Source organism: Phaseolus vulgaris, chromosome 10, assembly GCF_000499845.2.
Source record: "Phaseolus vulgaris cultivar G19833 chromosome 10, P. vulgaris v2.0, whole genome shotgun sequence".
Classification (NCBI taxonomy): domain Eukaryota; kingdom Viridiplantae; phylum Streptophyta; class Magnoliopsida; order Fabales; family Fabaceae; genus Phaseolus; species Phaseolus vulgaris.
Window position 1 is genome coordinate 25,699,765 of NC_023750.2, and position 27,595 is coordinate 25,727,359.

At 44.1% G+C, this 27,595-nt stretch overlaps 1 protein-coding gene across 1 annotated transcript in view; it reads left to right on the top strand.

Annotated features, from left to right (window-relative positions):
• The first annotated feature begins 336 nt into the window (after nt 1-336).
• LOC137817565 (uncharacterized) overlaps nt 337-27,595 on the top strand; it is a 35,585-nt gene continuing 8,326 nt past the window's right edge. Inside the window, exon 1 of the mRNA XM_068620850.1 lies at nt 337-901. Within this exon, the coding sequence (XP_068476951.1) occupies nt 337-901 (565 nt within the window). The remainder of the gene's footprint in view (nt 902-27,595) is intronic.

Genomic DNA, 27,595 nt, shown 5'->3' on the forward strand with positions numbered 1-27,595 from the left:
ACCTTATTTTCTTGCTTGTATATTATTCACTAATCTTTGAGTTTGTCATATATCTTGTATTCCTTTTGTTATAGCCTTTTCTTGTTTATACCTTTTCTTGTTTGTCTTTCATTGGTTCTTTGGTTTTGTGGTGCTTAGCTTTGAGATTGTGTGCTATTGCTTTGACATCTTTCATTTGAGGTTACTAAATGCCTCAAGATCAGATTGGTAAAAGGAAGTATTCTTTCTTTGGAGTGCTTTGAGTGACTTCTACCTTCGGCATTTTGTTCTAATTGCTGTTGCTAACTTTGTTTTCTTAACATTCTTTGTTCTTGTGTTTGCTGTTTTTCTTTTCTAATGGATACCTATTCAAGTGCTGAATCTTCAAAGCCACGCTCTATTCATAGAGCTTATGTACTTAATGAATTGAAAGAAGCAAGGAAGGCTCTTGCTCAAAAGGATGAAGAATTGCAAAGATTAGAAGCACATTTGGCCAAGATTGAATTGCAGCAAGAAGGAGTTGTCCATTCTTTGCATGAGAGACAACCTTCTCCTAGGCATTCTTCAAAGGGTTCTGCATCTGCTCACGGCTATAGAGATGATCCTAGACGAAGGAGGCATCATCATCATTCCAATGAGAGAAATCATCACTGTGACCAAAGACCTCACCATGAGTCCAAGCCTCAAGTTCCTTTTGTCAAAGTTCCTAGTTTTAATGGGGATAGTGATCCTAATGTATATCTAGATTGGGAGGTTAAATGTGAACAAATCTTTAACACCTATGAGGTTGAGGAGGACCAAAAGGTGACGTTAGTCGTCCTAGAATTTGTTGATTATGCCATGAAATGGTGGCATAGCTATGTAACGAACATTTGTTATAACAAGAGACCTCCCGTGGTCTCTTGGAACGATTTGGTTGAGTGTATGCGCTTTATATTCGTGCCACCACACTTTAGGAAAGACCTCATGTTGCAGCTCCAACGGTTTCAACAAGACACGCTAAGTGTGGATGCCTATTTTAAGGAGTTAGAAATGCTTTTACTTAAAGTTAATTTGAAAGAAAGTGAGGAAGCTATGATAGCTAGGTTTGTAAGTGGCCTAAGAAGGGATATTCAAGATGTTGTTGAACTTCAAGAGTATTCATCTTTGAGATCTTTGATTCACCTTGCAATGAAGGTTGAAGCTCAAATTGCTAAGAGAAATGCTTTTAAAAACTCTCCCAATGATGGTTACTACAACAACTCTTGGAAAAATAAAAAAGTCTTTTTCAAACCTTCCTTCTAAGGATTATTCTTTCACACCTAAAGAGTCTAAGCCTTCTACTTCTACTCATATATCACCCATCAAATCGTCTAGTAAAAAATGTTTTAAATGTTTAGGATATGGTCACATAGCTTCTAATTGCCCTTCTAAAAGGAATATGTTTATGCATAATGGGGTAGTAGTTAGTGAGCATGATTCCAATTCATCTAGGCATTCTTCACCTTCTAAGCCATCAAGTGAGATTGAGAGCGAAAGTCCTTGTGAAGGTGACTTATTGATGATAAGGCGTATGTTGGGCACAATTCCAAAATCTTTGAATGATATCCAAAGGGAAAATATTTTTCACACCCGCTGTCTTATCAACAACAAGTTATGTTCCTTGATTATTGATGGGGTAGTTGCACTAATGTGGCTAGTACAAGAGTTGTGGAGAAGTTAGCCTTACCCACTATCTCTCATACCAAGCCTTATAAATTGCAATGGTTAAGTACCAATGGTGAAATAATGGTTAACAAACAAGTCCTCATTAACTTTGCAATAGGAAAGTATAAAGATGAGGTTTTATGTGGTGTTGTACCCATGGAAGCAACTCATCTTCTTTTAGGAAGGCCTTGGCAATTTGATAGACATGTTTTACATGATGGCCTATCCAATACAATGTCTTTTTCCTTCCAAGGATGCAAGGTTATCTTAAAACCTCTATCTCCCAAAGAGGTTCATGAGGACCAAATAAAAATGAAAACTAAAAGAGAAAATGAGAAAGAAAAAGAAGTAAGTACTAAACCGAGTCACACCACTTAATCCACAAAATCCATCATGTTGACTCGTGCTATGCCTCACATGGAACCTCCAAGGTCTTCTTCTTCTTTATCTTTTTCATTTTCCAAGGTTCCTATTTCAACACCAACTTGGTTAAAAAATGTTAGGGATGATTTTTTCATACCTCCTAATGGGTTTCACCATTTAAGAGGTCTTTTTCCAAAACATATCATAATTCCCAAACAAATTTTTCCAACTTGGTTTGTTTATAGAACCTCCTTTTCTGAACTCCCACTATTTACTAATGCTAAGTCATGTTTGCCTTTTTTTTGCACTTTTAATTGTAAAAATAAACTGACTTTGTTATATGCAGGGATTCAGAATTCGTGGTCGAATTCTCTCCAACTCGAGGAGTATGATGGAGATCAAATAGGAGAGGCTTTTATTAATGAAGGAAGAGGTCATTCACCCACACATTTGAAGTTCTTCCTTCTAGTCTTCTCAAAATTTAAAGAAGACATAAAATAAAGAGAGGACCAAGCCTAAAGCCAAAGAAGTCTACAAGCTTTCAAGATTGGGCTTCAATTAATATCTCTCTTTATAGTTTCTTTTGTATAAAAAGTAGAATGTTTTAAATATATAGTTTTTAGGATGGTGCTTAGAGGGAAACCTTAGATACCTCTTTTGTAAAGCATCTTTAGGCATTAGTTTAGAATTTTCTAGAAGGTGACTCTTCATGTCTCACTTTAGGTGCTAGAAGTGGGTAACATGCAAGGGACTTTTGGTTAGCTTGCTTTGTAAGTTTCATGACCGGTTCTCCCCCTATAAAAGGAGGGCTTAGGTCCTTCAAATAATAGAATTGATTTTTGAAGTAATGAAACTCTCCCAAATTAGTGATTGAGTGAGTGAGATTTGTCTTCTCCTCTTCCTAGTCTCATCTTGAGTGCCTTGGTTCCTCAAGTGGCGGCAATTCACACTTATCTTGGAGCAATTCACACTTATCTTGGAGCAATCACACTTCAAGTGGCGTGTTCATCAACCAAGTTCTTCAACCACATAAGTCTTCTCTCTTTTCCATCCATTTCTTTCATCTCCATGTCCATATGAACTCTTAAAACATGTCTTAGGTCCTTTCTTGCGTTTCTATTTGGTGTTTTAGCTTTATTTCTTGTTTTGTTCAGTTCATCTTCTTCTTTGCTGAATTTAATCGGTTCATCTTCTTTCTTCTTGCTTTTTTTCGGTGTAATTCATTTGTTAGGCATTTTAAACGGTTCATTTGAGTTCTTATGCCTTTTAATCGGTTCAATTGACAAGAAATGGACTTCCATATGAGTTTTGGTGTGGTGGCTCAAGTTTTGGTGAGTTCTTGAATCAAAGAACATTGATCCAATTCTAGAAAAGTGCCTATTACCTTTCCAACTCAAGTTGATTCCATAAAATGTCAAAGAATCATCTATATCTTGCTATTGGAATCATATCACCAACACCACGTTTGCCAACCACTCTGGGTACTGATCTCCCTGATGTGGCCGGCACTCAGCAACTTCAGTGTCTCTTCTTTGATGACCTGTCGCCTCTCCTCATTGAATTTTCTCCTCTTCTGGCGAACAGGTCGGACCTGGGGGTCCTTTGTAAGGCGATGGCATAAGAAGTCGGGGTCTATGCCAGGCATGTCTGAGGCGGACCATGCGAAAGCATTCATGTGTCGTGCTATGACCTCGGCAATCTGGTCCTGCATTCCTTGGCCTAGAGACTTGGCAAGTCTGAACATCCTATCGTCGATCTCCTTCTCTAGGACGTCTCTAGCTGGTTTGGATCGCCTTTCCCGGGCGACCTCCGCATGGGCGACCCCTTCTTCGCTAGGGGCCCGGGTGGTGACAGTGAACACCCCTCTTTTTGTTTTGAGGCTATTCTCGTAGCACCTCTTAGCCTCCTTTTGGTATGATCTGATGGTGATCACTCTTCCACCCAAGGAAGGTAGTTTCATCTTCATATGTCTTGTCTATGCTACCGCTCTCAGCCTGTTCAGGGCAGGTCTTCCCAACAGTATGTTGTAAGTTGAGGAAGCGTTAACAACAAGGTACCTGATGTTCTCTGTGTGGGAAGCTACACCATCCGTGAAGGTAGTTCTCAGCTCTATGTACCCACGCACTTCTACCTGGTCTCCAGCAAACCCATAAAGGCAGCCGGTGTAAGGCCTCAACTAGTCGGGAGACAACTGTAACTTGTTGAAAGTCGATCAGAACATCACGTCTGCCGAGCTTCCCTGGTCCACCAGGACACATGCACCTTCCTCTCTGCTGTCACTACCGAGATCACCACTAGGTCATTGTCGTGGGGGACGACATCTCGGAGGTTGGCCTTGGTGAAGACGAGGGTGATGTTAAGGGCCTGGTCTGCCTCTTGCACCTCTACCGTCATCATCGCTCGTGCATACTTCTTCCGCTGAGTAGCGGTGCATCCTCCGCCCGAGAAACCTCTTGAAATGGTGTGAATTTCACCATGAACGAACATCCCGTGCCCCTAATCACACCCTGGCGCTGCCAACGTCTGGGCTCCATGCGGTTCCTGCAAGTAGTCCTTTAGGAAGCCATTCTTCACCAGTTCGTCCAACTGGTGTCCGAGTGACAAGCTGTTATGTATGGGAAGGCCATACGCTTGGTGGAACTCACTACAAGCGTTCTTGTTGGGCCTTAATCTCTTGTTAGTTTTCGCGAAATCTTCAGCCTCTCCGCTATGTTGGGAATAGCGATCAGCTCCATCAATAACACCAGGAAGTTGTGCATACCACATGATATGATTCCAATAGCAAAGAAGAGAAAGATTCTTGAGTTGGACAATAGTTAGGCACTTTTTCTTAGAATTGGATCAATTTTCTAAGTCAAGAACTCACCAAAACTAGCACCAAATCCAAACTCATATGGAAGTTCCAATTATAGTCAAATTGAACCGATTAAAGTGAAAGAAGAAGCAAATGCACCGAATAGAATTGAAAAAGAACAACAATGAACCGAACAAAATGAATTAAAAGGCAAGAAAACTGAATAAGAGTGCTGGAATTTTAAAAGCACCGAACCAAAACATAGAAAAGAAGAAGAACAGCTGCTGGAAAACAGAAATAGCCGAACCAAAACAAGAACAAAAGCTCAAACACATGAATTTTAAAAGAGAAGGAAGGAAAGAGAGGAGAAAGCTCATGAAGATGGATGTATGGTTGAATGATCACGCCACTAGAAGGATGGATGCTCCTAGATGAGTGTGCAAGCCGCCACTTGAGGTAACCATGGAACCATCAAGATAAGACTAGAGAAGAAGGCTCAAAGCTCTCCAATGCTCTCTCAAAATTTGAGTATAGTTTCTCTAATTAAAATTCAAATCTGAATTGTACAAGCTAAGCACCTTTATTTATAGCCTAGAGGTGCTGAAAAATAGGTGGGAAAATTCAAATAAACTCATTTGAAATTCCCACCAAAAACAAGTCACGTGGGAGGTGTGACCTTTTTCTACTATGACACCTTGTAAAAACTACACCTACACCACTCTCCTAAGTCACATGGACAATGTGACTTTATTTTACATTTTCACACTCCTTTATTTAATAACCACACCTCCTAAAACTATACAAGAGTATTTCAAAGCTTGGCCTTGCCCCTCATGGGATGGACTTGGGCTCTTTGGGCTTTGGCCTTCTTGGGCTTGGGCTTGGGCTTTGGGCTTGGGCCTCATCTTTATTTTATGTCTTCTTTTAATTTTGAGAAGACTAGAAGGAAGAACTTCAAATGTGAGGGTGGATGTCCTCTTCCTCCATTAATAAAAGCCTCCTTTATTTGATTCTCATCACATCCTCCCTTGCGCGCCCCCTGGTTTAGGGCTTCCTGGGCTCGTAGGGCTGCTGCTTCGCTGGGGCCTTCTTCTCTGTCGTCGCCTCATGTACTCTCATGGCTTGAGGTTGACTTGACCCTTCCGCGACGATATGGGCCACCGCTCGGCGCCTGATCTCGTCGAAAGATTTGGGGTGACTCTTGATGAGTGACTCACTGAAGGGTTTCGGCATGATTTCCTTCCTGAAGGTGTGCACCATCATATCCTCATCTTTGGTGTGCAACCTCACCACCTGTGCCCCGAATCGGTTGAGGTACAACTTCAAAGACACTCCTTGGTACTACGTTACATCGAAAAGATCGTAAGAGACTGGCGGGGGAGCCCGTTTGGCTATGTATTGCTCCCTGAACAAAGTAGAAAACTACGCGAACGATGTCACATGCCCGTCAGGGAGGCTGACGAACCAATCTAGCGCTATGCCTGTCAGCGAGCTCATGAACAGCTTGTAATGCACTGCATCAAAGCCCCTAGTCAACATCATTTGAGTTTGGAAAGCCCTGGGTGGTGTGGGTATCACGCCGTCCATGATCGGCTTCGAAAATGGCATTGGGAAAGCCTTGGGTGGTGTGGGCGGTGCTCGCTCATCCACCACACGTTCCCCTGCCTACTACTGCAAATTCTTGCACAGTTCCTCGTTGGTCCTGCGCAGTTCTTCATTCCTCACTTGCGATGCAGGCAGGTCAACCTAGATGCGTTCTTGATCCATTCTTGATGCCGCCACCGTTTCCTGAAGGGCACGCATCGTCTCCATGATCTGCTGCATGGTGATGTTTTCCCCTTCGTTTGGTGCGACAGATCCTTGCCTCGTGTTTCTCATATTGATGGATCTTTGCTCTGTGCTTGTGAATGAGACAAAACATTTAAGCCACATATTATACATGAAAAAAAAACATAATTGATAACCCAAGTGCAAATAAATGAATCCACAAAGTTATGATGAAAGAATACTTTTCTTATATTTTTTATTAAATATTCAAAATGGTTTAGTTTATTTGTACTAATTTGAATAGAGTAATTAAAAAATTTGATCATGAATTTTTTCATGCATAGATTATAAAGTAGTAATTAATAAATATTTTAATAAATTAATTAATTATACAATTAATTTTATTTTACATTTCAATTACATCAATCATTTTATTTAAACTTTTACTCAAATATAATAAATTTTCACTATTTTTTTCCGTTTTTTCTTCCCTTTTCACTCTGATTGTAGAAGAAATTAAGGAGCCTACAGTAGTGAGAAATTTGAGGGGAGAGGATGAGAAAGATAGATACTAATTATTTTGTTGTTGTATTTGGGATAAGAGTTGTCTGATTGAATAACAAAAGTGGAAGTGTTTGTTTGCTTAGAAATTGTATTTTGAAACTATTTTCACTTTGATTACTATTTTCAATTAAAACTGTGTCAAATTGGTGGGAGTTAGGATTTATGAGCCTTAGTGTCTTTTTATCTGATCCTGCCTGTTGACCGGAACGCTGGAGAATGCCTCGTCAAAGGATCGACGTGCGCACCGCTTCTCACCTCCGTTTCTCTTCGGGATCTACCTCAAGAACCTGCAAAGAAACAGCACGGCGCCGCTGCGGCCGATCGCACTCCGACGCTCAAGTCAGTGACGGTATCACCAAATACTAAGAACAAGAACCGTGCAAATCCTCTCTCACAGTCAGCTCTATCACTCGCAAGCGTAAAGTGTATGAATTGAACGTGCGTACCTCAGAAAGTTTGTTAAGAACTCTTATATACCTGGTGGCTTTCTCTCTCCTGGCAGTTACAGACTTGGACACGTGGCTCGCACCCAACTGTACACGTGCCATCATCTGGGAGCTCCCTGACTTGGCGCTGCTTCTATTCTCATTTTGACTAAGTTACTTATGCATGGTACTGCCCAGTGCATAGCTAACTTTGGGAGTGCGATCTCTACTGGAACTGGCGAGTTTAGGGCCTTCATACACCTTCCCTGTGGTCTCGCCGGTCGCCTTCACAATCTGCTTCTCCTTCATCTTCGGCGTTGTGCTTTCTCTGGCGATCTCCAATGACTAGGTCGCCTGAATCTACATCGGGCGACTTCATCTTCAACCTGGCGATCGCCTATTCTGGTAATCTGGAAATCGGAACACGCCAACTTAACAACTGGCGACCACACGTGCCCCCCGACTTCCTTCCCTTCTGCCAACCTGGCGCCTTGTCAACACGCCTATACTGTAAGAGGATGCCACGTCATCACACCCGACCACCAGGGCAGTACACAAGCCCCCCAGTCTTAAGCGAAGACTTGTCTAGCGAAAAGACGGAAAGAGCCTTCGTTAACACCGATCTACGTGGCACTGACGCAGAATTCCAAGCGGTTGTACCTTCTGCTGCTCTGACGCTCCACCAAACCCTTCACTCATCGTTCGACACGTGGCTTCATCAACGGCTCTCTTCATCTGCCGTTAGCGCTTCCTAAAATCATCTCGAAAACCCTTAAACCCATTACGCTCCACTGTTCCATCACTTTCTTCGCGCTTGCAAACGCTCTCACTTCCTTCTGCGAAAACTCTCGACGCTCTTCAACGCTCTAGATCACCATCTCCCTCCACCGTCTTCCTGATCATCGAAAGGTAACTACTTTCCTTCATCTGCTGGGTTCCCTAGCATTTTCACCGATTTGCATCATCCTGTAACTGCCTGGTGCATACGCTGTGGGTTGTTCTTTCCATTTCTCATTCTTCGCAACTTAGGGCTTCGTCAGTCGTCGCCACGAACCTTCATTCGTTCGTTCTTCTCCTTCCTTCTATGATCGAGTCAGCCTTTGTAACCCCCTGACCATTTTTCCTTTCTTCTTCCTTTGCAGCTGCTATCATGACTCGCACAAAGATTACCCCGAACCCACCTCCTTCAGCACGAAACCTTCCTTCACAAGCACACGACCCAACACAAGTTCGTGGCGCTTCGTCTTCGCAGGCTGTGAGGCCTGCGTCTTCCCAACCTGTCCTGGCCCAGGCGACTCCACCTAACGCTGGAGGAGCCCCCGTCCCTCTGCCAGACTTCAAAACTTTATACCCCTGGGCTAACTCAACCCTTCTGAAGGAGACCTCGTCGGTAAACACTGCGGGAGCAGTTTTGCGGCTGACTAAGGGGGACGAGATCCACCAATCGTTTCACAAGGAGCACGACGAGAAGATGATGGTGCTGCCTTGCCCCGCCGATCTGCCCGTGTGTGCTGATGACAAAGTAAGCGCCGACGGGCCCTTCTGCTTTGTCTATACGACTTTCTTCAAGAAGGTCAAGCTCAGGTTCCCTCTCACCCGATTCGAGAGGGAACTTCTGACCGAGCTCAACATTGCTGCCGCCCAGCTTCACCCCAACAGCTGGGCGTTTGTTCGAGCCTTTCAAATAACATGCGACCACCTGGGGTTGCCCGCGTCGGTGGACGTGTTTTTGTTCCTTTTCGAAGCCAAGCACCCAGGAGACCGCCTGTGGGTCAGATTGAATGCGATTGCTGGGAGATCCATCTTTACCATCTTCCAGCAATCGTACAAAGACTGGAAGGGGAAATTCGTCCAAGTACGTGCAAACGACAAGGACACCTCCCTTCTTGATGGCTTCCCCTTGTACTGGGTGGACAAGGGGAAAAAGGAGTCCAAGAGCTGCTTCAGGAGGCCCAGAAGTCCTGATAGCATGGGAGCATTGGACAGAGACCTCTGTCTTTTCTGGAAGAGGGTGGCGGACGCCAATATAACATTCCTGACCACCACCTTGATCTCCTTCGAATTCTTTGAGGATCAGCTAGAATTCCAAATAGGTTAGGACATCTGAACTATTGCTTTGATACTGCTTCTGTTTAATTGTTCTGGGCGTCTTGTGCGATATGCACAAGACTTTGGTTTTACCTTTCCTGCACATACCATCTGCTCTGCTGCTTATTACCTTATACACTTATCTTTTTCTTCTTTGAGCTAACCCATGCATTCTCGTTTCATGCAGACAACATGTTGGGCAGAGGCATGCTCGCCGAATTGAAGGCGCTCGCCCGAAACCACGGGTTGGCGACCAGTTCCCAAACGGTGCCCAACTCGGCGGTCGAGAAGGCCATCGTTCATGGGCGATCACCGCCCAAGGAACCCACCCAGCGCAAGAAACTGGTCCTTAAGAGACCTAAGCGAAAAGCCCCTCAAATCGTCCATGAGGAGGAAGAAGAGGATGACGAGGTCACAGAGGATGGCCTCGTTACGAAAAGGAAGAGGGTGGCACCTTCTTCTCCACCTGCTCCACCCCCTCTTCCAACCTCAACACCACCATCGACGCCTGCTCCTCCTCCATCATCGCCAACGCCGCAGGCCCCTCCCTCTCCAGTCCAAGCGGTTCCACTAGCCACTGCGCCACCTGCAGCTGAGGCCCAAGAGCCAAACTTCCTGGAGGACCCCCCAAGCGCCTCTACGCCATACATGTCAGCTGGAGGGGCCCCCCCTTCAAACGCTTCAGCTGCAGAAAATGCTCCAATCGGGGATGAGGTGGCTCATACCTCTCCAATCCTGATTACCGAATCCCCGATTGCGTCGCCACGTCAGGAAGCAACCGCTGAAGATATTGCTAAGGAAGGTGGCGGCGAGAACCCTCAACAAGCCCCCCTGACGCCTCTCCAAGCAGCAAACCTTATAACGAGGGCTGTGGAGAGCTCCACCAGGAGGCTTCAAGACGATCTCTTCAACCTCAAGACTGAAAATAGCACTATGAAGGTCGAGGTGGAGAAATTGTCATTCAGCCTGACGCTCGCAGAAATCGAACACTTCCGAGTGGAGGATGCCATGAATACCGAGCTCAGGCTGGCGCGCAAGGAAGCTGCTGACCTTCGCCACAAAGTTCACCAGCTTGCCCAAGAGAAGATCGAGCTGGAAAGCAAAATTGTGCCTCTTCGCGCCAAGGCAGTCGACCTGGAGGCTCTCATGAAAGCTGACGCCGCCAAGGTGCAAAAACTGGAGCAGAGGTCGATCGACCGCGAGAAACTACTTGGGCAAGTAGAAAAGGCGAGGGACGACGCCATGGCTGATCTCGCCGAGGCAAACAAGGAGAAAGGAAAGATGGCTGCTGAGTTGGCCCAAGCTCAATCGGAATCCAAGAAGGTTACTGAAGACCTTCTCCATGCTCAAGAGACCAACAAACAACTCAGAAAACAGGTTGAAGAGCTGGAGCAGCAGAACAAAAAGCTCAAGAAGCAGGTTGAAGAACTTCAAGGGCAAATTGAAGAACTTAAGCTAAACTCTGCTCAGATTCTGGCTGCTGGATTCGAAGCCGCTCGGGAACAATTCGCATGCCTATTCCCCGATCTCGACCTCAGCATGGTGTCGCTGAACAACGAAGTAGTAGATGGAAAGGTCGTTCCTGCTGAAGACTAATCAACTCCACCTCATCTGCTACTTTATGATTTCCCTTGTATATACCTTGTAATAAACTCGTGCATATGTGCTTTTAACAGATACTTAACTCAATGACAAAGTCTGAATATTCTTTCTCTTGACTTCTTTAAGCGCTTTAACCTTCTTTGCATGTTTAACTTTGTCGGATTTAACTTAGTGATTTTGCAAACGCGACTTTTGACTCAACTGCTTCGAGCCACTTCAAACTTAAGCAATAATCACTTTAAACAACTTGTACTCTTAAGGCACTAACCTTATCATAAGAATACCTTCCAAGCAACGAACTGTAACTCAATTATTGGCTCAAACACCGTCCCACTCGACCAGCTTCATCAAACAAGTCTTTTAACCTTCTCGCCGCTGTTTGAACTTTTCCCGATCGCCAAGAATTCTTGGTAACGTTAGCTTTTCCTAGCCTCATGCTTTGGCAATCGTTTCTTTGCATGGGGGCAGAGACACCTTTAGGGATCTCTCTCTACCCTCCTGGACTTCAGAACAAAGACCGGCTGACTAGGTGTTCTCTTCGAACCTACCTTAGCCACCTTCCAAACTTCTTCCACCCTCTGCGCCATACCTGAACTCGTTCGAGACGAGAAGGATTTTATCTTGCCTAAGCTCGCATGTAAGCGAGAAGGTCTTTAACTCGCCTGAACTCGCTCATCGGCGAGAAGGTCTTTATCTGGTGCCTCAACTTGCCCAGGGTGTACATCTCCTCCCCCCTGGATGCACTGAGGACCTTTCTCTTTCTCGCCTGCGCTCGCTCGACGGCGAGGAGGTCTTTAACTGGCCTTAACTCGCTCGACGGCGAGAAGGACTTTATCTGGTGCCTCAACTTGCCCAGGGTGTACATCTCCTCCCCCCTGGATGCACTGAGGACCTTTCTCTTTCTCGCCTGCACTCGCTCGACGGCGAGGAGGTCTTTATCTTGCCTCTACATTGCCCCAGGGGTTACATCTTCTCGCCCCAGAAACACGGAGGACTTTTACTCTTTCTCGCCTGCACTCGCTCAACGGCGAGGAGGTCTTTACTTGCCTCAAAACGCGCGAGGGCGTTGAGGTCTTTCATCTGGTGCCTCCGATCGCCGAAAGACGATGAGGACTTTAAAAACTTAACTGGTGCCTCCAATCGCCGAAAAACGATGAGAACTTAAAAACTTTAACTGATGCCTCCAATCGCCGAAAAACGATGAGGACTTAAAAGCTTTAACTGATGCCTCCAATCGCCGAAAAACGATGAGGACTTAAAGACTTTTTAGAAAGCACACGATATATCTTTACTTGCCTTAAATCATGTACAAATGACAAGGTCTTTCTTCAAAACTTTTGAAAATAGCACACATGCAATCTGAAAACGTCTTATACTTCGAAAACTCTTCTTTTATTGGGTGGCCTCATTAAAAACCCTCCTTAGGGAAAAAAGAGTGCCCCCTTCAAACTGTTTTAACAGAAACATTGTAATATAACCTTTGTGTTTGTCTTTACTTACAAAGCTCTTAACTATAGTACAACTTCAGGTGTGTGGCATTCCAGGTGCGAGGAATCGCCCCTCCTTCCAGCGTTTCTAAGCGGTAGGCTCCGTTCCCGAGCGCCTCGGTTATTCTGAACGGTCCGGTCCACTTGGGTGATAGTTTATTCTCCATCTCATACTGGTGGGCCTTCCTCATCACCAGATCGCCTTCTCTAAACTGCCTTGGCCTCACCTTTGAGTTGTATCTTCGCTCGATCCTCCTCTTCACCGCCTCAGCCTTCAGCCTCGCCTCTTCCCTGACCTCATCCAGTAGATCCAGGTTCAGCCTTCTCTCTTCATTCGAGTCTTCCTCTACGAAGTTCTGGAATCTCGGCGAGCTCTCCTGGATCTCCACCGGAATCATGGCATCACACCCATAGACCAAGCTGAACGGGGTCTCATGGGTTCCTGACTGCTCGGTGGTGTGATATGCCCAGACTATACGGGGCACCTCCTCGGCCCAACCTCCCTTGGCTTTCTCAAGCCTTCTCTTCAAACCTCTCAACAACACCCGATTAGCTGACTCTACCTGGCCATTTGTCTGAGGGTGCTCGACGGATGCAAACACTTGTTGAATTCCCACCCCTTCGCAAAGCTTCTTCAACAGGTGGCTTGCAAACTGCGTCCCATTATCTGACACCAGGCGTTTAGGCACTCCAAATCGACACACGATGTTCTTCCATACAAAACCTTCGATTTTGTGTGCGGTGATCTGGGCCACTGGTTCTGCTTCAATCCACTTGGTGAAATACTCAATCGCCACCACCAAGTACTTCATCTGCCTGATCGCCAGCGGGAAAGGTCCCAGGATGTCGATTCCCCAAGTATGAAACGGCCAAGGGCTATAGATCGACTTCAACTCCTCGGGAGGTGCCTTATGCCAATCGGCGTGCTGCTGGCATTGTTTACAACTTTGGGCATATTTCTTGCAATCTTCTCTCATGGATGGCCAGTAGTAGCCTGCACGGAGAGTCCTCGCGGCCAGAGCTCGACCCCCGACGTGGCTTCCGCATATACCCTCGTGGAGCTCTGCCATGATCCTCGTGCACTTCTCGCCGTGTATACATTCCAGGAGCGGGTGAGTGAACCCAAACCTGTACAGATCGCCATCAATCAACGTATACTTGCTGGAATTTTTCTTTACCTTCCTAGCTTCTGTCGGGTCAAGCGGGAGGAGACCATCTGCCAGGCATCGCTTGTACTGTATTATCCAAGTGTCTGGCTCATGGGTGGTGCAAACCTGCATCACGTCCACCTCCTCTCCTCGACATGCTCTAATTCTCGGCGATCTCAGAGTTTCTTGCGTCAGGGACTTATGGCTTCTCGCTGCTCTCTCCGTCGACTTGCTTATTCGAAGGACCAGGTGATCTGCTACAAATGCCCTTGGCGTCTTCAGAGTTTCTTGAATCACCGTCCTCTGCCTACCCCCCTTGCCTGAGCTGGCGAGCTTGGCAAGCAAGTCAGCTCGGGCATTCTGCTCTCGGGGAACATGTACTACTTCAAAAGAGGCAAAGGAACTCTTCAATTCCTGCACATACGCCAAGTAAGCCGCCATTTGTGGATCTTTAGCCTGGAACTCGCCTGTTACTTGCCTCATGACTAGCAGCGAGTCACTCTTAGCCATCAGCACCCTAGCTCCCATCTCCTTGGCCAGTAAAATCCCGGCGATCAGCGCCTCATACTCTGCTTGATTGTTGCTGGCTTTGAAGGCAAATCTCAACGATTGTTCGATCAGCACGCCGTTGGGTCCTTCCAATATGACTCCAGCACCGCTGCCCTGCTGGTTCGACGATCCATCCACCGAAAGTACCCAACGGAAATCGTCTCCTTCAACCCGCGTCGCCTCTGATGAGAGCTCAACCACGAAATCTGCAAAGATTTGCCCCTTGATCGGGCCTCGGGGCTCGTACTTAATATCAAACTCTGACAACTCTACCGCCCACTTCACCATCCTTCCCGCAACGTCAGGCTTCTTCAAGACCTTCTGGATGGGCAGGTCAGTCATCACCAGTATTGTGAAACTGTGGAAGTAGTGGCGCAACCTCCTCGCCGAAAACACCACAGCCAGCGCAGCCTTCTCCAGGGCCTGATATCTCGTTTCTGGGCCCTGCAACACCTTGCTCACAAAATAAATAGGCTTCTGAGCCTGATCTTGATCCTGGGCGAGCACCGCACTCACCGCCCTCTCAGTCACAGCAAAATACAGCCTGAGAGGGATTCCCACCAGCGGTTTGCATAGAACCGGCGGGCTCGCCAGATATTCCTTCAGTTTGACGAAAGCTTCCTCGCACTCTTTCGTCCAAACAAACTTATTATTGCGCCGCAGACATTGAAAATAGGGATGCCCCTTTTCTCCGCTAGCTGACACGAAGCGAGATAGGGCTGCCATCCGACCTGTTAGCTGCTGGACTTCTTTCACCGTAGCTGGGCTCCTCATCGCCAAGATGGCGGCACACTTGTCTGGGTTGGCTTCTATTCCTCTTTCAGTCAAGAGGAAACCCAAAAACTTTCCAGCCTCCACGCCGAAAATGCATTTCTCCGGGTTGAGTTTTAACTTGAACTTGGCGATCGTCGTGAACAATTCTTCCAAGTCTGCAACGTGCTTGCTTTTCTCCTGCGAGGTCACGACCATGTCATCGACGTAGGCTTGCACGTTCCTTCCCAGCATTGGTGCAAGTACTCGATCCATCAGTCTTTAGTACGTGGCCCCCGCGTTCTTCAGCCCAAACGGCATCACCTTATAGCAATAGCACGATCTCTCCGTCGTGAAGGCTGTTTTCTCTTCATCCATGGGATGCATCTTGATCTGATTATATCCCGAGAAGGCATCCAGGAAACTCAGCAGCTTGCACCCTGCAGCACTATCAACCAGGGCATCAATGCTTGGCAAAGGATACGAATCCTTTGGGCAAGCTTTGTTCAGGTCGGTGAAGTCGACGCACATGCGCCATTTCCCGTTACTCTTCTTCACCAGCACGACATTTGCCAGCCATTCAGGGTACTGGACTTCCCTGATGTGGCCTGCAGCGAGGAGTTTCTGTGTTTCGTCTCTAATCGCCTGCCTCCTCTCCTCGTTGAACTTTCTTCTTCTCTGTCGCACCGGTCTCACCATGTTGTCCATCGCCAAATGATGGCACAAGAAGTCGGGATCAATCCCAGGCATGTTCGAAGCGGACCATGCAAACGCGTCCAGATGCCGCTCAATCACCTTGGCGATCTGGTCCTGGAGATCGACCTCCAGAGATCTTCCCAGCTTGAAGATTTTTCCCCCGATCTCCTTTTCGAGCCACTGCTCGACAGGTTTAGGCCTGGATTCTCTAGCGATCACCGCCCTGGCGATTCCCTGTTCCCTTGCTTCCTCGGGGCGATTTCGCGCCTCTTCCTCCTCCAGGCCAGCATTCCTCTCCCCCAGCTCAGCGTCTACCATCTCTACATCCCTTCCGGCAGCCTCCTCTGATACCGGCGGTCTGGACTTCACACCGGGAGGTGGGGTGGTTGTTACATAACTCACTGATCTTTTGTTTTTCAGGCTAGTCTCATAGCACCTTTTCGCTTCTTTCTGATCAGACTTAATCGTGATCACCACCCCTTCCATGGATGGCAACTTTACCTTCATGTGCCGAGTCGATGGAATGGCGCCTATCCTGTTAAGCGTGGGCCTTCCCAACAGGATGTTATATGCTGAAGGAGCGTTTACTATGAGGTACTTGATTTTCTCCGTCCTCGACCCAGCCTCATCTGTAAACGTGGTTCTCAGCTCAATGTACCCCCTGACCTCCACCTGGTCGCCAGCGAACCCATATAAGCACCCTCCATAGGGCCTTAGCTGGTCAAGGGGCAATTCCAGCTGCGTGAAAGTCGGCCAGAACATCACATCTGCCGAGCTTCCTTGGTCCACCAGAACCCTGTGGACCTTCCTTCCCGCTGTAACCAAAGAAATAACTATGGGATCGTTGTCATGAGGCACAACGTCCCGAAGATCCTGCTTTGTGAACGTAATGTCCACTTCCGGCGAGTGATCTTGATGTGATTCCAATAGCCACATAGAACAAGATTCTTGACATTTTTAGGAATCACCTTGAGCTGGAAAATATAGAGGCACTTTCTTAGAAGTTGGATCATGGTTCTAAGTCAAGAACTCACCAATAACAAGTACCAAATCCCAAACTCATTTGGATGAACCAAATATTGTCAAATTGAATCAACAAAGGAATTTAAAAAGAAAAGACCGAACAGAATTAAGAAACAAACAGAATATAGGTGCTGGAAAATTAGAAGAACCGAAACAAAAACAACTCAAAACACAAGGCAACATGAACAAATTGAAGAAGAAGAAAGGAAGGAGAAGAGAATGCTCATGGAGATGGAAGAATGGTTGGATGATCACGCCACTAGAAGTATGGATGCTCCTAGATGAGTGTGGAAGCCGCCACTTGAGGAAACCATGGTCCTTCAAGATAAGACTAGAGAAGAAGCTCAAAGCTCTCCAAATGCTCACTCCAATTTTGAGTATAGTTTCTTTAGATAAAATTCAAATCTGAATTTTACAAAGGAAGCACCTCTATTTATAGCCTAAGGTGCTGAAAAATAGGTGGGAAATTTCAAATAAACTCATTTGAAATTCCCACCAAAAACAAGTCACATGGGAGGTGTGACCTTTTTCTACTATGACACCTCCCAAAAACTACACCTACACCACTCTCCTAAGTCACATGGGTAATGTGACTTTATTTTACATTTTCACACTCCTTTATTTAATAACCACACCTCCTAAAACTATACAAGAGTATTTCAAAGCTTGGCCTTGCCCCTCATGGGATGGACTTGGGCTCTTTGGGCTTTGGTCTTCTTGGGCTTGGGCTTGGGCTTTGGGCTTGGGCCTCATCTTTATTTTATGTCTTCTTTTAATTTTGAGAAGACTAGAAGGAAGAACTTCAAATGTGAGGGTGGATGTCCTCTTCCTCCATTAATAAAAGCCTTCTTTATTTGATTCTCATCATACTCCTCGAGTTGGAGAGAATTCGTCCACGAATTCTGAATCCCTGCATATAACAAAGTCAGTTTAGTTTTACAATTAAAAGTGGAAGAAAAATGTAAACATGACTTAGCATTTGTAAACAATGGGATTTCAGAAAAGGATGTTCTATAAATCGACCAAGTTGGAAAAATTTGTTTGGGAATGATGTGATGTTTTGGAAAAAGACCTCTTAAATGGTGACAACCATTAGGAGGTATGAACAAATCATCCCTAACATTTTTTAACCAAGATGGTGGTGAAATAGGAACCTTGGGTAATGAAAAAGATAAGGAAGGAAAACACCTTGGAGGTGAAAGGATAAGACCCATGTCAATTTGGCCTTCTTTGTCTATTTCATTTTTACTTGTGGTAGGTGGGTGAATTAAGTCTTGTTTGACCTTGTTTATCTTTAAGATTTGCTTTTGTGGACAATGAAGAGCTATGTGCCCAAAACCTAAACATTTAAAACATTTGATATTTGAAGTTTTGGTAGGTGACTTAGGAGTAGAAGGATTTGTAGTAGAAACTTTTTTTGGAAACATGGTTTGTTTGGAATAATTGGAAGGAGAATTTTGAGTAGAAATTTTGTTGACATCCTTCCTAGAAGAGTTGTAGAAAGCATCATCATGAGTATTTTTGAAAGTTTTGTTCAAAAGATATGATTCTACCTTGATGGCTTTGCGAAACACGCTCTTTAAAGAAGAATATTCTTTTAATTCTACAAAGTCTCTAATATCTCTTTTCAAACCACGTACAAACCATTTAATCTTTGACTCTTCATTAGCATGCATATTCATTTTAGTCAAAGTTGTTTCAAAATCTTGAAAGTATTCATCTACCATCCTATGTCCTTGAGGAAGCCTTTGGAACTTCAACAAGTGTTCCTTCCTAGAAGGAGGAACAAACCTCGCGCGCATACACTCTTTCAAAGCATTCAAAGAAACCACGGGAGGTTTCTTGCGATATATAATGTCCATTACAATTTTATGCCACCATTCTTTGGCATAGCCCAAAAAGGATAAAGAAACTAATCTAAGTTTTTGGTCATCTTGGACCTTATACACATGAAAATAATGGTCAACCTTAGTCTCCCATTCTAAATACACATTAGGATCACTATCACCATTAAAACTAGGGACTTTTTTACAAGCAATGTTGAACACTTGGTGATATCTTTGGTCACGATTATAGCTCTCTTCATGAGAATGATGGTGATGCCTCCTTCTTCTATGTTCTTCTTCACCAAGGACTGAAGCTTTGGAAGGAGAATGCTGTTTGTAAGATGCACCACTTGAATAGCCAGCCATTTTGCAAATAAAAAACAGCAAACACACAAAAACAGCAAACAAGTTAAAAATTAGCAAAAACAGTGAGCTGTAATGAAACTGCCGAAGTGAACTAAGGCTGAAAAAGATATCACTCTCAAAGAAATAATGTTCTTGCTCCAATCTGATCTTGAGGCCTTGGAATCCTCAAATGAAATATGTCAAAGCAAGCACACCAATCTTAAGAGCAAACCACCACAAAACCAAAGAAACAATAAAGACAAACAAGAAAAGGTATAAGCAAGGAAAAGGTAATTGCAAAAGGAATACTATATGTATGACAAACTCAAAGAGTAAGAATGAAAGACAATCAAGAAAATAAAGAACTCAATGAGAAAAGTAGGCACACAAAAGAATACCTAAGGAAAAGCACTAGAGTAGATGAAGAAAACAAAAAAATTTAGCTACTGGAAATTTTTTTTTAATGCAAACTGTGTTTGATATTCACTGATTTAACTGGAACGTTGTAGAGCGAACTGGATTATGAAATTTATACCACAGAAACTTCAAGATGTTAACTCAAAAATGGCACTGGAATCAATTAAAAACAGTAAGCCAATTGAGAGAAATAAATTTTTCAAAATCGCTGCCAGATTACCGTATTTTTTTCGGCAGAAATGTACACTTTTTTATTTTATTTATCATTTTTTGTGTACTTCATATTTTTGAATGATTCTTTTTTCTATTCTTTTCTAACACTTTGAATATCTCAAATCCAGAATTTCAGAATTTTACAGTACGTAAATAAATTGCAATAAGGAAAAACAGTAAGCACTTTTTTCAGAAACAGAGGAATCCTAATAGGAATAAAAAACAGGATGATGAACTAGCAAAGACATAATAGAAAAAGATGTATTGGAACTTGTATAGGTCTAGAATACAAGTATGAACTCAATTCTAAAAAGAAAATGCACAAAGGATCAACATCAATTCAGAAAATTATATGACACTAAAGCAAGAAACAATCAAAACAATAAAAGTACTACTAGAAGTAATGACATATATGGAATAACATGACTTAAGACAAAACTTGACATGATTCAAAAATTAAAAGACACAACACAAATTGTAACAAGTGAAAGGAAGCTTAAGGTAAACTCTAGGAAGGATAATGCCATTCCAAAAGAGCAACCATACTCATAAGAATTATGAGTGCCATAAACCTTTCCACAAACACTTGGAGCAAAAGAAAAACAGCAAGAAAACTCAATTAAAATTCTAAAACAGAAACTTAAATTGCAAGAAATTAAAGAGCTCTTGAAATTAAAGTGCACACAACTCAACAATTAACAAGAATGAACCTAAGACTCATGATACCACATGATGTGATTCCAATAGCCACATAGAACAAGATTCTTGACATTTTTAGGAATCACCTTGAGCTGGAAAATATAGAGGCACTTTCTTAGAAGTTGGATCATGGTTCTAAGTCAAGAACTCACCAATAACAAGTACCAAATCCCAAACTCATTTGGATGAACCAAATATTGTCAAATTGAATCAACAAAGGAATTTAAAAAGAAAAGACCGAACAGAATTAAGAAACAAACAGAATATAGGTGCTGGAAAATTAGAAGAACCGAAACAAAAACAACTCAAAACACAAGGCAACATGAACAAATTGAAGAAGAAGAAAGGAAGGAGAAGAGAATGCTCATGGAGATGGAAGAATGGTTGGATGATCACGCCACTAGAAGTATGGATGCTCCTAGATGAGTGTGGAAGCCGCCACTTGAGGAAACCATGGTCCTTCAAGATAAGACTAGAGAAGAAGCTCAAAGCTCTCCAAATGCTCACTCCAATTTTGAGTATAGTTTCTTTAGATAAAATTCAAATCTGAATTTTACAAAGGAAGCACCTCTATTTATAGCCTAAGGTGCTGAAAAATAGGTGGGAAATTTCAAATAAACTCATTTGAAATTCCCACCAAAAACAAGTCACATGGGAGGTGTGACCTTTTTCTACTATGACACCTCCCAAAAACTACACCTACACCACTCTCCTAAGTCACATGGGTAATGTGACTTTATTTTACATTTTCACACTCCTTTATTTAATAACCACACCTCCTAAAACTATACAAGAGTATTTCAAAGCTTGGCCTTGCCCCTCATGGGATGGACTTGGGCTCTTTGGGCTTTGGTCTTCTTGGGCTTGGGCTTGGGCTTTGGGCTTGGGCCTCATCTTTATTTTATGTCTTCTTTTAATTTTGAGAAGACTAGAAGGAAGAACTTCAAATGTGAGGGTGGATGTCCTCTTCCTCCATTAATAAAAGCCTTCTTTATTTGATGTCCACTGTCATCACCGATCGCGCGTACTTTTTCCTCTGCGATGCGGTGCATCCACCACCTGAGAAACCCCCTGCAATGGTGTGGATCTCCCCGTGGATAGACATCTCGGGTTGCTGGGCTTCTCCACCTACTGGCTGGGAACTCGACGCTCCCCCCGTCCTTCTGTCCAGCAGATAGTCATTGAGGAACCCGCTCTTAACCAGATCGTCGAGCTGGTATCCTAAAGACAAACACGAGTCCAAAGTGTGGCCAAAACATTGGTGGAACTCGCACCAGGCGTCCGGCTTTGACCCCAGCACCTTGTCGCCCACCTTCTCAGGCGCCTTCAACCTAGCGGATATGTTAGGGATGGCGATCAGGTCCGCTAGTCCCATGACAAATTTGTGCTTAGGTGGGCGATTGTATTCCCGGCGTGCTGGTTGCTGGCGCGCTTGGCTTCTTCCCTTGTTTCTCCTGTCGTAAGGATGGCGAGTCCTCTGGTCTTTTCTGGCCGCCGCCGCCGTTTCCAGCACCCTCTGCGGCTGGATCCTGGTCTGGGCGCGTGGCCTGGCGGGAGCCACGCTGCCTCTCTTCTCGGCGACTTCACTCTCGTCGGCGATGTGGGCCAACGCAAGTCGCCTGACTTCAGCAAACGTCGCTGGATGAGCCCTGATCAAGGCCTCGCAGAATGGCCCTGGTTGCACGCCCTTCCTGAAGGCATAAACCAGCATTTCTTCATCCTTAGCCGGCGATCTGACCATCTGCGCTCCGAAGCGATTGAGGTAGTCTCTGAGGGACTCCCCATGGTACTGCCTTATATCAAACAGATCATAAGACACCCTGGGCGGTGCCTTATTCACAATGTACTGCTCGACGAAGATTTTCGAGAACTGTTGAAAATTGGTTATGTGGCCGTTAGGTAGGCTCACAAACCACTCCATCGCCGTTCCCTGGAGCGTACTCACGAACATCTTGCAGTAGACGACGTCTGACCCTCCCGACAGCATCATCTGCGTGTGGAACGTGGTCAGATGAGCTTCTGGATCCTCCACGCCGGTAAAGACAGCCTTAACCGGAACCACGCTCGTGGGAATAGGCGTGTCGGTAATCGCCTGAACAAAAGGCATTGGGAAAATGCGAGGTGGCGTCGACGGCGCCACCTCTTCAGCAGAAGAACGTCCTTGCTGCTCCTGAAGAGCTCGACGCAGCTCCTCAGTCACCTTGCTGAGCTCCTCGTTCCTGGCGCGAGAGGCGACCAGGTCCTCATGCATCCTCGCCTGCTCTACGCGCGAGGCTTCCCCAGTTGCCTGCAACGCACGCATCATCTCCGCCATCTGCGCCATGGTCATGGCAGCGGCACCTTCAGCAGCGGCAGGAGCCACGGGCGCAGCCGGACTTGAGCGATTGCTTCTCATTTTTCTCATGAACTTCGGCAAATCACAGGAATACAACAAACAATACTTCAACCACGATCGAATCAGCGATCAATCGGAGAAAACTCAAGAAACTGCGCAAGAACTCAAGAACACCGCAGACCTTCGAAGAAAACCACAACCTCACCAAAAACCAACTTTCCCCGCGGACACCCGTACGAGCGAAAGAACCTGAACTTCCACCAGACAGATTGCGCGTAAGCAACAGAAAACCTCACTTCACCGATCGAAAAGCCAAACGAACGGCACAAAACGCAAATTCACCGGACGAAACTCAAGCAAACAGCGAACGACGGTTGCACCAGCACACAACCTCGCAGAAAACTTCGAAAACTTCCAAGAACTCACGCTGTGGATGGGAGCACGTTTTACACGGCCCCACAGTGGGCGCCTGATGATCCTGCCTGTTGACCGGAACGCTGGAGAATGCCTCGTCAAAGGATCGACGTGCGCACCGCTTCTCACCTCCGTTTCTCTTCGGGATCTACCTCAAGAACCTGCAAAGAAACAGCACGGCGCCGCTGCGGCCGATCGCACTCCGACGCTCAAGTCAGTGACGGTATCACCAAATACTAAGAACAAGAACCGTGCAAATCCTCTCTCACAGTCAGCTCTATCACTCGCAAGCGTAAAGTGTATGAACTGAACGTGCGTACCTCAGAAAGTTTGTTAAGAACTCTTATATAGGCTTTCTCTCTCCTGGCAGTTACAGACTTGGACACGTGGCTCGCACCCAACTGTACACGTGCCATCATCTGGGAGCTCCCTGACTTGGCGCTGCTTCTATTCTCATTTTGACTAAGTTACTTATGCATGGTACTGCCCAGTGCATAGCTAACTTTGGGAGTGCGATCTCTACTGGAACTGGCGAGTTTAGGGCCTTCATACACCTTCCCTGTGGTCTCGCCGGCCGCCTTCACAATCTGCTTCTCCTTCATCTTCGGCGTTGTGCTTTCTCTGGCGATCTCCAATGACTAGGTCGCCTGAATCTACATCGGGCGACTTCATCTTCAACCTGGCGATCGCCTATTCTGGTAATCTGGAAATCGGAACACGCCAACTTAACAACTGGCGACCACACGTGCCCCCCGACTTCCTTCCCTTCTGCCAACCTGGCGCCTTGTCAACACGCCTATACTGTAAGAGGATGCCACGTCATCACACCCGACCACCAGGGCGGTACATTATCCTAATAGTGAAATTTAATTTTATTTAGAGAACATCTATTCCTCAGTTGTGTATCTTGTTCTGTTTCTAAAGCAATTGATATCACATTGACAAATAATAGGCATTATTGTTGAACTCCCTGGACCTGGTTATCAATTTGTTAATCAGAATCCCTAATCAGAAGACATTTATGACAGCAATATGAAGAAGATAGCTAGGCGAAAGAGCTACAAAATTGCACATAGAACAGCAGGAATATCAGACTTTTTCCTTTGATATCCGTAGAGGGAAAATGATGCACTAGCACGGTGATGTGTAATTGGAAATTTGTCCTTGTGGAATTGGGAGCTAACAGTCTTCTGTAGCAGCAGTACATGAATGCAGGGGCAGACTTTGTGAAGGTGTAGAGACAAGTAGTGAAGGAATGTTAGAGATATGCGAAAAGAAAATGAGAAAAGGGTTTGCTACACCGGCCCTAGTGAGCAGCAAAGAATGGGCGTGCCGGAAAGAGACTGAGTTGGTAATGACATAATTCAGGAGGAGGAGGAAGTGGATGAAGAGAGAAGAGGTGGTAGCAATGGACAACCTGTAGAGGTACAACGCTTTAAACTCTCAATCATGTATTTATTTGTCTTCTGTTTTAACTAGTATAATAATATCATTCAGAATTTGGTTTTTAATTGAGCTCATTGATTGATGATGTGTGGTTCGCAGAGTCCTCCCACTTGGTGGGATAACAAGGCTATTGTTGTTGTTCTTGTTTTATCGAATGTAAGTAAAAATAAGATGAAGAAAAATTACAATGGGGAAGGGGGACGGAAAAGGAATCCTCCTAATCGAGAGAACGAAACAGTTAACAACTTAGAAATACACACACATTGTTAACAAAATCCCGCTAAGAAGGCTGACTGCGTAACACTAAATCTAGTGCTGTGCCAATGAAACCTTAAACATGTCAGAGTTTGGGTCCTATTCATTGTTATTAGAATCTAACGAATTACAATTTGATATATCTACTGATCTGTATCTCAAGATTATCTTAAATGACTTTGTATCTTACAATACATTAAAGAATCGGTGTAATCGAATGTTTTTTCACCTTTTCACCAATTTTTATGAAAGAATTAAAAAAGGTCACGTGAGCTTAAATTTTTAGGTGAAAAGGAATTTGAAGAAACTCTTGTGAACTTACCCTATTTGGTTATTCCTCTTTTAAGTCACTTACTGATTCAATGCATGTACTTAGCTATTTAATTGTTTTTGTTTCCATTTTTCTAAAAAAAACAAACCTCACAAACTTAAGTATGACTAATTGTTTTATTATTTTTGACTTTTGCTTATGTTGTTTCATCTATTATGGTTTACACTGTATATTATCTATGATATATTTGAAGTGATCTTTCATTGTACCTAAATAACTCAATGATTCATGATTCGAATTTTTAATCGATAAATTAAATGAACCATGCTTGAAGAAGCAGCTTAGGTTTTTCATTGCCACAAAAAAGTTAGCTTATTTATCCTACCAAAACCATGAAGGCTATTACTAAAATATCTATATAAGGACTTACGACACACTCAAATTGCTCTAAACGAGGAATTCTTAAAGCAACCTGGCTTAACAATTTTAAAACAGTTGAACAAGACCCTCTTTTTTATAACATCATCATCTATCTTGGATTGTATGATCATAATAAGTAAATAACTAGATCAGTCCTTGTCTTCCATAGATACTTGTGACACTTGTGATAGAAGTGTTGGGAAGTGGAACAACACCTAGCCTAACTTAACTGAATTGGTGCAGTGTTGTAGTAGCAGGAGTATGTGGTCAATGCAGGAGAAGAAAGTCATGTTGCTGGAGAGAAATATTGCATGAGGTTTTTGAATCAGGGACCACGAGCACAACTAGTCAATGCATGCCGTAATACTCACAGTAGTCTCAAGCACGTGGACCAGCAAGGATCCAAGTAGTAGTTAGTGGAGAGGGAAAAAGAGTGTGCTGTCTCTAAGCTTTACTAGAGCCCTCCCTGGGAAAGGTTTTGGGACTGCAAAAGCAAGGAAATGTTTGGTGAAATACAGGTAGTGTGGTTTAAATTCTATACAGCAGAAATTTATGCAGATTAGTTAATCTGCTTGTAAAGGAAGTGCCAAACAAGCATAGGTTCAGTTATGTTTTCAGCACCTTGCCAAAAAGAAGATTTTTCCATCACTCTTTGCTCTCTTTTATGCAGATTGGCTACCTAAGGTCCGACTAGTTATAGTGTTTAGTTTCATTTAGCACTGATGCAAAAAAATTTGGCAATTGAGATATCTAAGATTGGTATTTATGCATTAGTGGCTAAGGAGATGACTACACGTTGAACACCATCAGTGGGAGAAGTCCTTGTAATAATGAAGATGTCAAGACTGTATTACAAGTTAAGAAAGGGGAGATCTAAGTAATTGTTCACTAAGCTTTAAGTACACAAGGTCTTATGCCATAGATTTGAGTAGACTTTTATGAAGAAGTTTATTTTAAACAGCCAAAGTGTTATTCAATTTACTCATAGATTCAAAACTATGAATATTATTGGAATAAGCTAAAAAGAGATAAAAGAGCGTATGAGAGTCATATGCCATTTTCATAAACTCTAAGCTCCCCATAAACTCTTTCGAGTGCCCTCCACTAGTTTCATTTTATTTTAACTAATTATTTCATAAAAAAAGTCTTATCTCGTTTTGCTATATATTATTATTGGGAAAAGGATGTGGTGTTTCACATCCTAGTATTCATTTCAACTTACATCCAACAACATTTAGAAATGAAACTAAACACTGTCTAAAGGTTAGATAAAGGTATATATAAATGGGAATCAAAGATTCAAGAAAAATAGAGGAAACACTGACTTGTTAACAGGTTCGAGAACTTAGCTCACAAAGTCTTCCCATGAGGATGTGATGAAAACCGTCCAGCCACACACAACCCCATAATAAGGAGGATGAAGACCTAGAGGTTGTTTATTGATTTAATTGCAAATATGGGTCTAATTGGGCTTTTGTTTAGTTTTGTTTGCCCAATCAAGAGGACAACTCTAGGGTGAAGGAATGTACAAACATATCCAAGAAGACCTCCAACTCATCAAAACATAAACTAGAGCTTTGGTCAGAAGAACACAAGAAGACTGAGTTTATGCTGACTAGTCAACATTATTTGGGGGTCAAGCTTTAGCTTAAATAAATTGTATAAAGTTGTTTAGGATTTCATGGGTCATGTATTGGGCCTAGTAGCATAAAGTAGTTGGACCAAATATTTGGGCCAAGTAGTATAGGTTTTTGGGCCAAGCCAATAGTAAAATATGACTAGTTAGGGTTAAAAGTGACTAGTTAGGGTAACAATTGGGCTTCTTTGAGCCCAGTGTAACCCTAAAACGTCTAGGGCATATTGGAGAACGAAAATACCTTGGCATGGAGCATATGGGCGTCCACATAGCAACATAGGAGTGGAGAGGATTTAGCATGGAAGGTGTGAGCTAAACATGGAAAGCATGACTCCACACAACACCTTCTCATTGGAGAGTTTTATTTTGAATTTTAAACTTTTGGCTAAAAAATGTT